This window comes from Oncorhynchus masou, chromosome 24 (genome assembly GCF_036934945.1).
Source record: "Oncorhynchus masou masou isolate Uvic2021 chromosome 24, UVic_Omas_1.1, whole genome shotgun sequence".
Lineage (NCBI taxonomy): Eukaryota > Metazoa > Chordata > Actinopteri > Salmoniformes > Salmonidae > Oncorhynchus > Oncorhynchus masou.
The window spans coordinates 29,368,129-29,381,642 of NC_088235.1; the positions used below are offsets into that span (position 1 = coordinate 29,368,129).

Consider the following 13,514-nt stretch of genomic DNA (forward strand, 5'->3'; position numbering starts at 1 on the left):
TTCACAACTGTCAGTGTCCATACTAGCTGGGCTAACAACAAATGTAGAATTACTGATGCTAGCATTGGATGTGCTCGTGGAAGCAGAACAACTTGTGTCGTCGACAGGTGCAGGTGTAGTACTAATGGTAGAGTAGAGCTGGCATGTGTCTCTATGGACGCGGGTCTTACTGTTTTAAAACATTGAGTGATGGTCGAGCAAACGGAATGAGCAGCAGCTACGTTTGGCTACATACGGACCGTTAGTGGAATTCCCGCGAGAGAGTAACGGTTCATGTGATCGGATGTTAATTATTTGACTAGGCTACATGTATTTGACATTGTGTTGTTATTTCACGCAATACTAGATGGTTTTATTTTGGCAGTGAAATGAGGCTACTCAGGCAAGAAAAAAAAATTACCCAAATGTATAGCCCCGAACGAAAATGTAAATGGACCGTTAGAAAATGTCAAGGTGAATCACATTTTTATTTGGCGTATCCCCGATGACATTGGGCATAGTTTGGGAATACCTGCCCTTTAGGGTCGTTGGACCTCAAAAAGCACAAGAGAGGATTTACACCCCCCATCTCAGATTTTGCCAAAAAAGTTGTAGTTACAAACAGATAAGATTAGGATTCCTTAAACATTTTGTTCAATTATTTAATCTGAGAAATTAAGCTAATTTGTGCCAAAATTGGCCATTTTAATTTATAGGATTCATATAATATTAAATAAATATAGTACAGAACATCTGATTTGGACAATAATTCTTCCTAACAATAAGACATGAGGAATCCAGTAAAATTATCAAAAGCCACCCTCAATCCCACCCCAACAACCAGTATCAGTTCTCTATGTCTGACAAGCAGGATGGAGCTGCGGCATAACATATTGCTTCTTCATTCTATGTAATGTGACAGCCTACCCCGGGCCAAACCCTAACGACGGTGGGCCAATTGTACGTTGCCCTATGGAACTCCCAAATACGTCTGGTTGTGATACAGGCTGGAATCGAACCAGGGTCTGTAGTGACGCCTCTTGCGCTGAGCTGCAGTGCCTTAGACCCCTGCACAACTCGGGAGCCCCACCTCTGGCCTGCTCGCCTCCCTACCATTGAGGAAGTACAGTTCCCGCTCAGCCCAGTCAAAACTGTTCGCTGCTCTGGCCCCCCAATGGTGGAACAAACTCCCTCACGACGCCAGGACAGCGGAGTCAATCACCACCTTCCGGAGACACCTGAAACCCCACCTCTTCAAGGAATACCTAGGATAGGATAAGTAATCCTTCTCACCACCCCCCCCCCACCCTTAATGATTTAGATGCACTATTGTAAAGTGGCTGTTCCACTGGATGTCAGAAGGTGAATTCACCAATTTGTAAGTCGCTCTGGATAAGAGCGTCTGCTAAATGACTTAAATGTAATGTAAATGTGGATCAAAAAATTATCTTCTCAACTTGGGTTAAAAATAAATAAAATGAAAAAATAAACAATAGCTTTTGCTCATGACAAAATAAATTGAGTGGTCATCCTCACAATTCAAGCCAGTCTTCCATTAAAGCAACGCAGTTAGTCATGGGTTGCTGAATTGACATGGAATACCTAAGGCAGCGGCACACTAAACTAAACATTTGTTTTTTAATTTTCCTGTGGAAAAGTGCTTTCAAGATCAGAAAGACATGTTACAACATCAGACCACCCTTACCTCTGCTGAAAAAAATCTGAGCAGAAACACTGACCTCTGAATGGTTTACATAAAGACAAAATGATAACACTGCAGGGTCGATTCGGTTTGTTTTCATGAGTGTGTTTTCTACCCATGGACTGCAGCAAGAAATGCCACGAGAACAAAGCAGGCCTAGCCTGTCAATGAGGTTGTGTTGTCTGAGGATCTCCCTCCCTCCCTCTCACTCACACACACTTACTCATTTTCACTCTCTCCATCTCTGTGTTAACCTCAGGTTATTGCTGAGATTTTTTTTTTGAGGGGGGTTGTCTTGCTCAACCAAGGCTCAACCTACTATCTGTCTCAGTCTCCCTCAATGCCCCTCTCCCCATGTCTGTCTGGGTGTGGCAGCATACAGCACAAGCTGAAAAGATCGCGCCGACAGACATTGCAGCTCTACTTCTAGCTCCTTAGCAACCTTGCAGTATTTAATGTCTGTGTGTTATTTCTTATATTATTAGTCCAGAACGCTTTACATACGGTTTTACTCATTTCATATATACAGTTGAAATCAGAAGTTTACATACACTTAGGTTGGAGCCAATAAAACTTGTTTTTCAACCACTCCACAAATCTCAGGTTAACAAACTATAGTTTTGGCAAGTCGGTTAGGACATCTATATACACAAGTAATTTTTCCCAAAATTGTTTACAGACAGATCATTCACTGTATCACAATTCCAGTGGGTCAGAAGTTTACATACACTAAGTTGACTGTGCCTTAAAACAGCTTAGACAATTCCAGAAAATTATGTTATGGCTTTAGAAGCTTCTGATAGGCTAATTGACACATTTTTGTCAATTGGAGGTGTACCTGTGGATGTATTTCAAGGCCTACCTTCAAACTCAGTGCCTCTTTGATTGACATCATGGGAAAATCAAAAGAAATCAGCCAAGACCTTAGAAAGAAAATTGTAGACCTCCACAAGTCTGGTTCATCCTTGGGAGTAATTTCCAAACGCCTAAATGGTACCACGTTCATCTGTACAAACAATAGTACGCAAGTATAAACACCATGGGACGACGCAGCCGTCATACCTCTGTCACGCCCTGGTCTTAGTATTTTGTGTTTTCTTTATCTATTTGGTCAGGCCAGGGTGTGACATGGGTTTTTGTATGTGGTGTGTTTTGTATTGGTTTTTTTTTCACAGGTATTGGGGATTGTAGCTTAGTGGGGATTTCTAGGTTAGTCTATTGCTGTCTGAAGTGGTTCTCAAACAGAGGCAGGTGTTTATCGTTGTCTCTGATTGGGAACCATATTTAGGCAGCCATATTCTTTGACTGTTTCGTGGGTGATTGTCCTTGTTTCTGTCTCTGCGTTACTTTGCACCAGTATAGGCTGTTTCGGTTTTCGTGTTACGTTTGTTGTTTTGTATTGATTCGTGTTTTCCTTGTTTTCATTAAAACATGAATCTCAATAGCCACGCCGCATTTTGGTCCAACTCTCCTTCACCTATAGAAAACCGTTACAACCTCTAAGGAAGGAGACGCATCTCTAGTCTCCTAGAGATGAACGTACTTTGGTGCGAAAAGTGCGAATCAATCCCAGAACAACAGCAAAGGACCTTGTGAAGATGCTGGAGGGAACAGGTACAAAAGTGTATATATATATATATATATATATATATCCACAGTAAAACAAGTCCTATATCAACATAACCTGAAAGGCCGCGCAGCAAGGAAGAAGCCACTGCTCCAAAACCGCCATTAAGAAAAACAGACTACTGTTCGTAACTAAACATGGGGACAAAGACTGCTTCCGGCGCCGACAGAGATGGCCGCCTCGCTTCGCGTCCCTAGGAAACTATGAAGTTTTTTGATTTTTTACGTGTTATTTCTTACATTAGTACCCCAGGTCATCTTAGGTTTCATTACATACAGTCGAGAAGAACTACTGAATATAACATCAGCATCAACTCACCATCAGTACAACCAAGAATATGACTTTCGCGAAGCGGATCCTGTGTTCTGCCTTTCAATCAGGACAATGGAATGGATCCCAGCCGGCGACCCCAAAAAACGACGCGGTCTTCTGGTCAGACTACGTAGACGGGCACATCGTGCCCCACTTCCTAGCATTCTTCTCGCCAATGTCCAGTCTCTTGACAACAAGGTTGATGAAATCCGAGCAAGGGTAGCATTCCAGAGGGACACCAGAGACTGTAACGTTCCTTGCTTCACGGAAACATGGCTCGCTGGAGAGACGCTGTCGGTGGCGATGCAGCCAGCGGGTTTCTCCACGCATCGTGCCGACAGAAACAAACACCTTTCTGGTAAGAAGAGGGGCGGGGGCGTATGCCTTATGGCTAACGAGACATGGTGTGATCACAGAAACATACAGGAACTCAAATCCTTCTGTTCACCTGATTTAGAATTCCTCACAATTAAATGCAGACCGCATTATCTACCAAGAGAATTCTCTTCGATTATAATCACAGCCGTATATATTCCCCCCCAAGCAGACACATCGATGGCTCTGAACAAACTATATTTGACTCTTTGCAAACTGGAATCCATACATCCTGAGGCTGCATTCATTGTAGCTGGGGATTTTAACAAGGCTAATCTGAAAACAAGACTCCCTAAAATGTATCAGCATATCGATTGCGCCACTAGGGCTGGTAAAACCTTGGATCACACTTATTCTAACTTCCGCGACGCATATAAGGCCCTGCCCCGCCCCCCTTTCGGAAAAGCTGACCACGACTCCATTCGGCTGATCCCTGCCTACAGACAGAAACTGAAACAAGAAGCTCCCACGCTGAGGTCTGTCCAACGCTGGTCCGACCAAGCTGATTCCACACTCCAAGACTGCTTCCATCACGTGGACTGGGACATGTTTCGTATTGCGTCAGGCAACAACATTGACGAATACGCTGATTCGGTGTGCGAGTTCATTAGAACGTGCGTTGAATATGTCGTTCCCATAGCAACGATTAAAACATTCCCTAACCAGAAACTGTGGATTGATGGCAGCATTCGCGTGAAACTGAAAGCGCGAACCACTGCTTTTAATCAGGGCAAGGTGACTGGTAACATGACTGAATACAAACAGTGCAGCTATTCCCTCCGCAAGGCTATCAAACAAGCTAAGCGTCAGTATAGAGACAAAGTAGAATCTCAATTCAACGGCTCAGACACAAGAGGTATGTGGCAGGGTGTACAGTCAATCACGGACTATAAGAAGAAATCCAGCTCAGTCACGGACCAGGATGTCTTGCTCCCAGGCAGACTAACTTTTTTGCCCGCTTTGAAGACAATACAGTGCCACTGACACGGCCTGCAATGGAAACATGTGGTCTCTCCTTCACTGCAGCCGAGGTGAGTAAAACATTTAAACGTGTTAACCCTCGCAAGGCTGCAGGCCCAGACGGCATCCCCAGCCGCGCCCTCAGAGCATGCGCAGACCAGCTGGCTGGTGTGTTTACGGACATATTCAATCAATCCTAATACCAGTCTGCTGTTCCCACATGCTTCAAGAGGGCCACCATTGTTCCTGTTCCCAAGAAAGCTAAGGTAACTGAGCTAAACGACTACCGCCCCGTAGCACTCACTTCCGTCATCATGAAGTGCTTTGAGAGACTAGTCAAGGACCATATCACCTCCACCCTACCTGACACCCTAGACCCACTCCAATTTGCTTACCGCCCAAATAGGTCCACAGACGACGCAATCTCAACCACACTGCCCTAACCCATCTGGACAAGAGGAATACCTATGTGAGAATGCTGTTCATCGACTACAGATCGGCATTTAACACCATAGTACCCTCCAAGCTCGTCATCAAGCTTGAGACCCTGGGTCTCGACCCCGCCCTGTGCAACTGGGTACTGGACTTCCTGACGGGCCGCCCCCAGGTGGTGAGGGTAGGCAACAACATCTCCACCCCGCTGATGCTCAACACTGGGGCCACACAAGGCTGCGTTCTGAGCCCTCTCCTGTACTCCCTGTTCACCCACGACTGCGCGGCAACACACGCCTCCAACTCAATCATCAAGTTTGCGGACGACACGACAGTGGTAGGCTTGATTACCAACAACGACGAGACGGCCTACAGGGGGGAGGTGAGGGCCCTCGGAGTGTGGTGTCAGGACAATAACCTCACACTCAACGTCATCAAAACTAAGGAGATGATTGTGGACTTCAGGAAACAGCTGAGGGAACACCCCCCTATCCACATCGATGGAACAGTAGTGGAGAGGGTAGTAAGTTAAGTTCCTCTGCATACACATCACAGACAAACTGAATTGGTCCACTCACACATACAGCATCGTGAAGAAGGCGCAGCAGCGCCTCTTCAACCTCAGGAGGCTGAAGAAATTCGGCTTGTCACCAAAAGCACTCACAAACTTCTACAGATGCACAATCGAGAGCATCCTGGCGGGCTGTATCACCGCCTGGTACGGCAACTGCTCCGCCCACAACCGTAAGGCTCTCCAGAGGGTAGTGAGGTCTGCACAACGTATCACCGGGGGCAAACTACCTGCCCTCCAGGACACCTACACCACCCGATGTTACAGGAAGGCCATAAAGTTCATCAAGGACAACACCCACCCGAGCCACTGCCTGTTCACCCCGCTATCATCCAGAAGGCGAGGTCAGCACAGGTGCATCAAAGCTGGGACCGAGAGACTGAAAAACAGCTTCTATCTCAAGGCCATCAGACTGTTAAACAGCCACCACTAACATTGAGTGGCTGCTGCCAACACACTGACTCAACTCCAGCCACTTCAATAATGGGAATTGATGGGAAAGGACGTAAAATATATCACTAGCCACTTTAAACAATGCTACCTAATATAATGTTTACATACAATACATTATTCATCTCATATGTATACGTATATACTGTACTCTATATCATCTACTGCATCCTTATGTAATACATGTATCACTAGCCACTTTAACTATGCCACTTTGTTTACATACTCATCTCATATGTATATACTGTACTCAATACCAACTACTGTATCTTGCCTATGCTGCTCTGCACCATCACTAATTCATATCTTTATGTACATATTCTTTATCCCCTTACACTGTGTATAAGAAATTAGTTTTGGAATTGTTAGTAAGATTACTTGTTGGTTATTACTGCATTGTCGGAACTGGAAGCACAAGCATTTCGCTACACTCGCATTAACATCTGCTAACCATGTGTATGTGACAAATAAAATTTGATTTGGTACTTTTTGGAGAAATGTCTTCTGGTCTGTTGAAACAAAAATAGAACTGTTTGGCCATAATGACCATTGTTATGTTTGGAGGAAAAAGGGGAAGGTTGGCAAGCCGAAGAACACCATCCCAACCGTGAAGCACGGGGGTGGCAGCATCATGTTATGGGGGTGCTCTGCTGCAGGAGGGACTGGTGCACTTCACAAAATAGATGGCATCATGAAGAGGGGAAAATTATGTGGATATTTTTAAGCAACATCTCAAGACATCAGTCAGGAAGTTAAAACTTAGTCGCAAATGGGTCTTCCAAATGGACAATAACCCCAAGCGTACTTCCAAAGTTGTTGCAAACTGGCTTAAGGACAACAAAGTCAAGGTATTGGAGTGGCCATCACAAAGCCCTGTTCTCAATCCTACAGAACATTTATGAACTGAACTGAAAAAGCTTGTGCGAGCAAGGAGGCCTACAATCCTGACTCAGTTACACCAGCTCTTGTCAGGAGGAATGGGCCAAAAATTCACCCAAGGTATTGTGAGAAGCTTGTGGAAGGCTACCCAAAACATTTGACCCAAAACAATTTAAAAGGAAATGCTACCAAATACTAATTGAGTGTATGTAAACTTCTGACTCACTGGCAATGTGATGAAAGAAATGAAAGATGAAATAAATCACTCTACTATTATTCTGACATTTCACATTCTCAATATAAAGTGGTGATCCTTACTGACCAAAGATAGGGTATTTTTACTAGGATTAAATGTCAGGAATTGTGAAAAACTGAGTTTAAATGTCTTTGGCTAAGCTGTATGTAAACTTCCGATATCAACCGTATTCAAGTCGTGGTCAAAAGTTTTGAAAATGACAAAATATTAAATTTTCAAAGTGTGCTGCCTCAGTGTCTTTAGATATTTTTGTCAGATGTTACTATGGAATACTGAAGTATAATTACAAGCATTTCATGTGTGTCAAAGGCTATTATTGACAATTACATGAAGTTGATGCAAAAAGTAAATATTTGCAGTGTTGACCCTTCTTTTTCAAGACCTCTGCAATCCGCCCTGGCATGATGTCAATTAACTTCTGGGCCACATCCTGACTGATGGCAGCCCATTCTTGCATAATCAATGCTTGGAGTTTGTCAGAATTTGTGGGGTTTTGTTTGTCCACCCGCCTCTTGAGGATTGACCACAAGTTCTCAATGGGATTAAGATCTGGGGAGTTCTGGACATGGACCCAAAATATCATTGTTTTGTTCCCTGAGCCACTCCTCAAATCAAATCAAATTTTATTTGTCACATACACATGGTTAGCAGATGTTAATGCAAGTGTAGCGAAATGCTTGTGCTTCTAGTTCCGACAATGCAGTAATAACCAACAAGTAATCTAACTAACAATTCCTAAACTACTGTCTTATACACAGTGTAAGGGGATAAATAATATGTGCAAAAGGATATATGAATGAGTGATGGTACAGAGCAGCATAGGCAAGATACAGTAGATGGTATCGAGTACAGTATATACGTATGCATATGAGATGAATAATGTAGGGTAAGTAACATTATATAAGGTAGCATTGTTTAAAGTGGCTAGTGATATATTTACATAATTTCCCATCAATTCCCATCATTAAAGTAGCTGGAGTTGAGTCAGTGTCAGTGTGTTGGCAGCAGCCACTCAATGTTAGTGGTGGCTGTTTAACAGTCTGATGGCCTTGAGATAGAAGCTGTTTTTCAGTCTCTTGGTCCCAGCTTTGATGCACCTGTACTGACCTCGCCTTCTGGATGATAGCGGGGTGAAAAGGCAGTGGCTCGGGTGGTTGATGTCCTTGATGATCTTTATGGCCTTCCTGTAACATCGGGTGGTGTAGATGTCCTGGAGGGCAGGTAGTTTGACCCCGGTGATGCGTTGTGCAGACCTCACTACCCTCTGGAGAGCCTTACGGTTGAGGGCGGAGCAGTTGCCGTACCAGGCGGTGATACAGCCCGCCAGGATGCTCTCGATTGTGCATCTGTAGAAGTTTGTGAGTGCTTTTGGTGACAAGCCGAATTTCTTCAGCCTCCTGAGGTTGAAGAGGCGGAGCAGAGTGAGTGGACCAATTCAGTTTGTCTGTGATGTGTCTGTGATGTGTATGCCGAGGAACTTAAAACTTGCTACCCTCTCCACTACTGTTCCATCGATGTGGATAGGGGGGTGTTCCCTCTGCTGTTTCCTGAAGTCCACAATCTTAGTTATCCCTTTTGTCTTATGGCAAGGTGATCCATCATGCTGGAAAAGGCATTGTTCGTCACCAAACTGTTCCTAGATGGTTGGGAGAAGTTGCTCTCGGAGGATGTGTTGGTACCATTCTTTATTCATGGCTGTGTTCTTAGGCAAAATTGTGAGTGAGCCCACTCCCTTGGCTGAGAAGCAACCGCACACATGAATGGTCTCCGGATGCTTTACTGTTGGCATGACACAGGACTGATGGTAGCGCTCACCTTGTCTTCTCCGGACAAGCTTTTTCCGGATGCTCCTAACAATCGGAAAGGGGATTCATCAGAGAAAATTACTTTACCCGAGTCCTCAGCAGTCCAATCCCTGTACCTTTTGCAAAATATCAGTCTGTCCCTGATGTTTATCCTGGAGAGAAGTGGCTTCTTTGCTGCCCTTCTTGACACCAGGCCATCCTCCAAAAATCTTCGGCTCACTGTGTGTGCAGATGCACTCACACCTGCCTGCTGCCATTCCTGAGCAAGCTCTGTCCTGGTGGTGCCCTGATCCCGCAGCTGAACCAACTTTAGGAGACGGTCCTGGTGCTTGCTGGACTTTCTTGGGCACCCTGAAGCCTTCTTCACAACAATTGAACCGCTCTCCTTGAACTTCTTGATGATCCGATAAATGGTTGATTTAGGTGCAATCTTACTGGCAGCAATATCCTTGCCTGTGAAGCCCTTTTTGTGCAAAGCAATGATGACGGCACGAGTTTCCTTGAAGGTAACCATGGCTGACAGAGGAAGAACAATGATTCCAAGCACCACCCTCCTTTTGAAGCTTCTAGTCTGTTATTCGAGCTCAATCAGCATGACAGAGTGATCTCCAGCCTTGTCCTCATCAACACTCACACCTGTGTTGAGAGAATCACTGACATGTCAGTTGGTACTTTTGTGGCAGGGCTGAAATGCAGTGGAAATGTTTTTGGGGGATTCAGTCAATTTGCATGGCAAAGAGGGACTTTGCAATTAATTGCAATTCATCTGATCACTCTTCATAACATCCTGGAGTAGATGCAAATTGCCATCATACAAACTGAGGCAGCAGACTTTGAAAATGTATATTTGTGTCATTCTCAACTAGCCAATGGCACTCTGACATTGTTCGTCCTAATATTTATAGTGAGGCAAAAAAGTATTTAGTCAGCCACCAATTGTGCAAGTTCTCCCACTTAAGATGAGGCCTGTAATTTTCATCATAGGTACACTTCAAGTATGACAGACAAAATGAGGTTAAGGTAAGTTTGTCACCCAGTAAAATACTACTTGACTAAAAGTCTAAAATTAATTGGCTTTAAAAATACTTAAGTATCAAAAGCAGAAGTAAAAGTATAAATACATTTTAAAAATCCCTTATATTAAGCAAAGCAGGCCGCACCATTTTCTTATTTTTAAAATTTACAGATAGGCAGGGGCACACTCAAACACTGACATTATTTACAAAAGATGCATATGTGTTTACTTGAGTCCGCCAGACTCAGATGTATGGAGAAAAAAAGTACAATATTTTCTATAGGAATGTAGTGAAGTAAAAGTAGTCCAAAATATAAATAGTAAAGTTAAGTGCAGATACCCCAAAATATACTTAAGTAGTACTTTAAAGTATTTTTACTCAAGTAATTTACACCATTGAGTAGAACTCAAATAGGCTAAGACGGTGTGTCACAAAGAAATACTTCACAATGTAAACTAAGAACTAAACATTTGGTGGATGATGTCATAATGCAGCAAAACACAATAAATGTCACAATGCAATGCATCACAATGGAAGTCAAGAATTCAACATTCTTGAGTGTGGATGAGGTCATAGTGCAGCAGTAGAAATTGAATAATGTTACAATGCAAGATATGGTATGGAGTCACAATAGAACACATCACAATCAATTCAATAGGTGGCGTAATGTCATAATAACAATGTACTATCAGAACATAGTCAAGTTTTGGAGGTGAACGCAATGTCACCATGTTGTTGATCACAATCCTTGACACCCAAACATCAATATCAGGTTTTCGTATTATACATCATCACAAAAAGATATATGATCTGGATCTCTGATGGTTGTTTTGGCATTGCCAGCATCTCTCCTGTATGAGGGTTATTGTTGAAACATGTAGTGCATTGTGCTAACATAATGGCATTGGGAAGGGACGGTTCTCTGGCATTCCTCCAACTGCACGCCTACACTACTCTGTGCAGATCTGTGCTCATCACGTTCACAAAGTAACACAGCAGGCATGCCTCCCACCTGGCTGGAATGTGGGTTTTGCATCTTAGAAGTGCAAAACAGCTACTAATGAATAGGAACACTGACTGTTAGCAACAGTCATCTGTCACCAGTTTGTCTCAGGAGAAATGCACAGTGATGTATTATAGCTATATCTATAAGTTACATTCATCAATGGAAGGTAAATAGAGATCTAGCTAAGCTCTGTTATGACAACAGGAAATTAGTGATGGGACTGGATGTTTAACAGGAAATGTGAGCTTACCTGTTCCTCTAAATACTTGAAAACAAATGAGAATGTTTTTCCATTTCAGCACACAGTTGGGATGAGTGCTGAAGGAGAGGAAGGGAAAGAGAGTGTCTTTAGTCCAAGCACATTGCTATAGTTAGGCCTACTCTACATCAATAATTTGTTCAATCCCCATCTTGATGCAGATCATCATTCATGACAGCTATCTAGCTATTTATGTATGTGTGTATGTAGATGTATGGTGCAACATGATGGCCTAAAACGTCGGTATCAAGGGCAATGTCTATGATTAGATAACCAAATCCACAGTTAGCTATTGCGCTAACCACGGATGTCACGACAGCTGTCATCGGCTCATGTGGCAGTTAGCTAGCAAATAACGTAGCTAATGTTACACAATACCATTTGACAACAATACAATAGCTAACGTTAGCTATCTAGCAAACTAACTAGTTAGTTACGCAGTGGGAGCTCACCTGAATGGTCCAACGCAGAACTATTGAATAACGTAATCCAATACTTCCACAGCTGCAAACAGAAAATGTTTTTATGTGAATATATCGACAGTAAAGATAGCTAGACAAGTCCACCTCCCCCGCTCCAGACAGCTAGCTTCAATAAATAGTTAGCTTAGCATCTGATGCTAGCAGCTACCTGTCAGTCTAGTCACGCGGTGGAGCCTGTGGCTTTCAACCAAATTGCAAGGTATCTTTCTCGATGTCGTGAATGTATTATTTAAATGAATGCGTGTTCTTGTTAGCTACTTATCATTTTAGTTATTAATGTTGTTAACGAGGTTACACGGCTTTGGCTTTAGTGGTGCACCACTTCGACTCACAAAGGAAACTTTGACCGGAAAACCCTTTTCTCAGCTAGAAATGCACATCCGTAATTCCTTATAGTTAGCAACAACTTGAAGTATCAAAGCTATATTACAACAAAAAAAGTATCAAATATATACTCACATCTAACCACACGACTGGATGAGATGTTAACTGCTTGGGGAATAATATAGATTAATGTATGGCATACATGTATTTGCTTTCTGGCATTGTTTTTGCATGAAGAGAAGTTGAATTCATAGACATTAAACCCAGGGTTGGATCATGGCAATGAACTCTTTCTGTGTTGTGGGCTGGTGTAGTAAAATACGTGTTCTGTGGCGCCACCTTCTGGGATATTTCTGATCTTTTTCCATTACTCTGGCCTGGCAGCCACGGGAGATCGAATCAATGATTGTCGAATACAACGATCCAAAGTTCATAGCAAAAACAATGGATGAGTGAACTGGTTTTCTGCGGTGTTCAAAACGACAGAAAACATGTTTTTAAAAACGTTAAAGATTCCGGCCCGTGCCTTTTTGCAGTGTGTAAACCGGGGTGTCATCTCACCAAAACATCGCGTGGGGCTTGGACGAGGACCCTCTCGACCCTACTACGAGATCGCTCAACCAGTCGCATCCTCTGCCCGGACAGTGGACCTCCGTAGCGACACCGTGACCAAGCCTGGAGCGGCCATGCGTCAGGCCATGGCAGAGGCCGAGGTTGGGGACGATGTATTCGGGGAGGATCCAACAGTAAATGGTCAGAGAAATTAGATGATGTATGAGTTTTGGCAAGCATATGGAGTTGCTTAACTGATTTGTAGAAGATGCTCATCATTATGACCTGATTATTTTATACTTATCTTTCACCGATCAAAGTTCTGGCCGATTAATAAAAGTATGTAAAACAGTGTAATAAGCATTTTGTAGTGAAGTGCATGGGGTGCACACACTGCATAATTCATTAGTGTGGTACTGTGATCTGATTGCACTGACTTGGACCTGTTTGTATTATTTTATGATGCATCCTTTCCATTTTTATGAACCTGATTTAATTTGGCAAATTTGGGTGAGCATGTACAGAGC

The 13,514-nt window shown here is 43.3% G+C and overlaps 2 protein-coding genes across 7 annotated transcripts in view; one reads left to right on the top strand and one right to left on the bottom strand.

The window, feature by feature from the left end:
* LOC135512014 (myocardin-related transcription factor A-like) overlaps window positions 1-12,722 on the bottom strand; it is a 68,434-nt gene extending 55,712 nt beyond the window's left edge. For 4 of the 5 annotated variants that reach the window (XM_064933594.1, XM_064933591.1, XM_064933597.1 and 1 more), the window contains exons 1-3: window positions 12,571-12,722; window positions 12,082-12,133; window positions 11,621-11,688 (exon numbers count right to left, since the gene is read on the bottom strand). The gene's annotated coding sequence lies outside the window, so the exon portion shown is untranslated. The remainder of the gene's footprint in view (window positions 1-11,620; window positions 11,689-12,081; window positions 12,134-12,570) is intronic. The other variant, XM_064933592.1, reaches the window with a different exon arrangement.
* Window positions 12,224-13,514, top strand: part of tha1 (threonine aldolase 1) — a 3,351-nt gene continuing 2,060 nt past the window's right edge. The window contains exons 1-3 of one of the 2 annotated variants that reach the window (XM_064933602.1): window positions 12,224-12,310; window positions 12,972-13,188; window positions 13,512-13,514. The exon at window positions 13,512-13,514 is cut by the window's right edge and continues 81 nt beyond it. In XM_064933602.1, the coding sequence (XP_064789674.1) occupies window positions 13,122-13,188; window positions 13,512-13,514 (70 nt within the window). In that variant the 5' untranslated portion in view covers window positions 12,224-12,310; window positions 12,972-13,121. Of the gene's footprint in view, window positions 12,311-12,839; window positions 13,189-13,511 lie in introns of those variants that run through there. The other variant, XM_064933601.1, reaches the window with a different exon arrangement.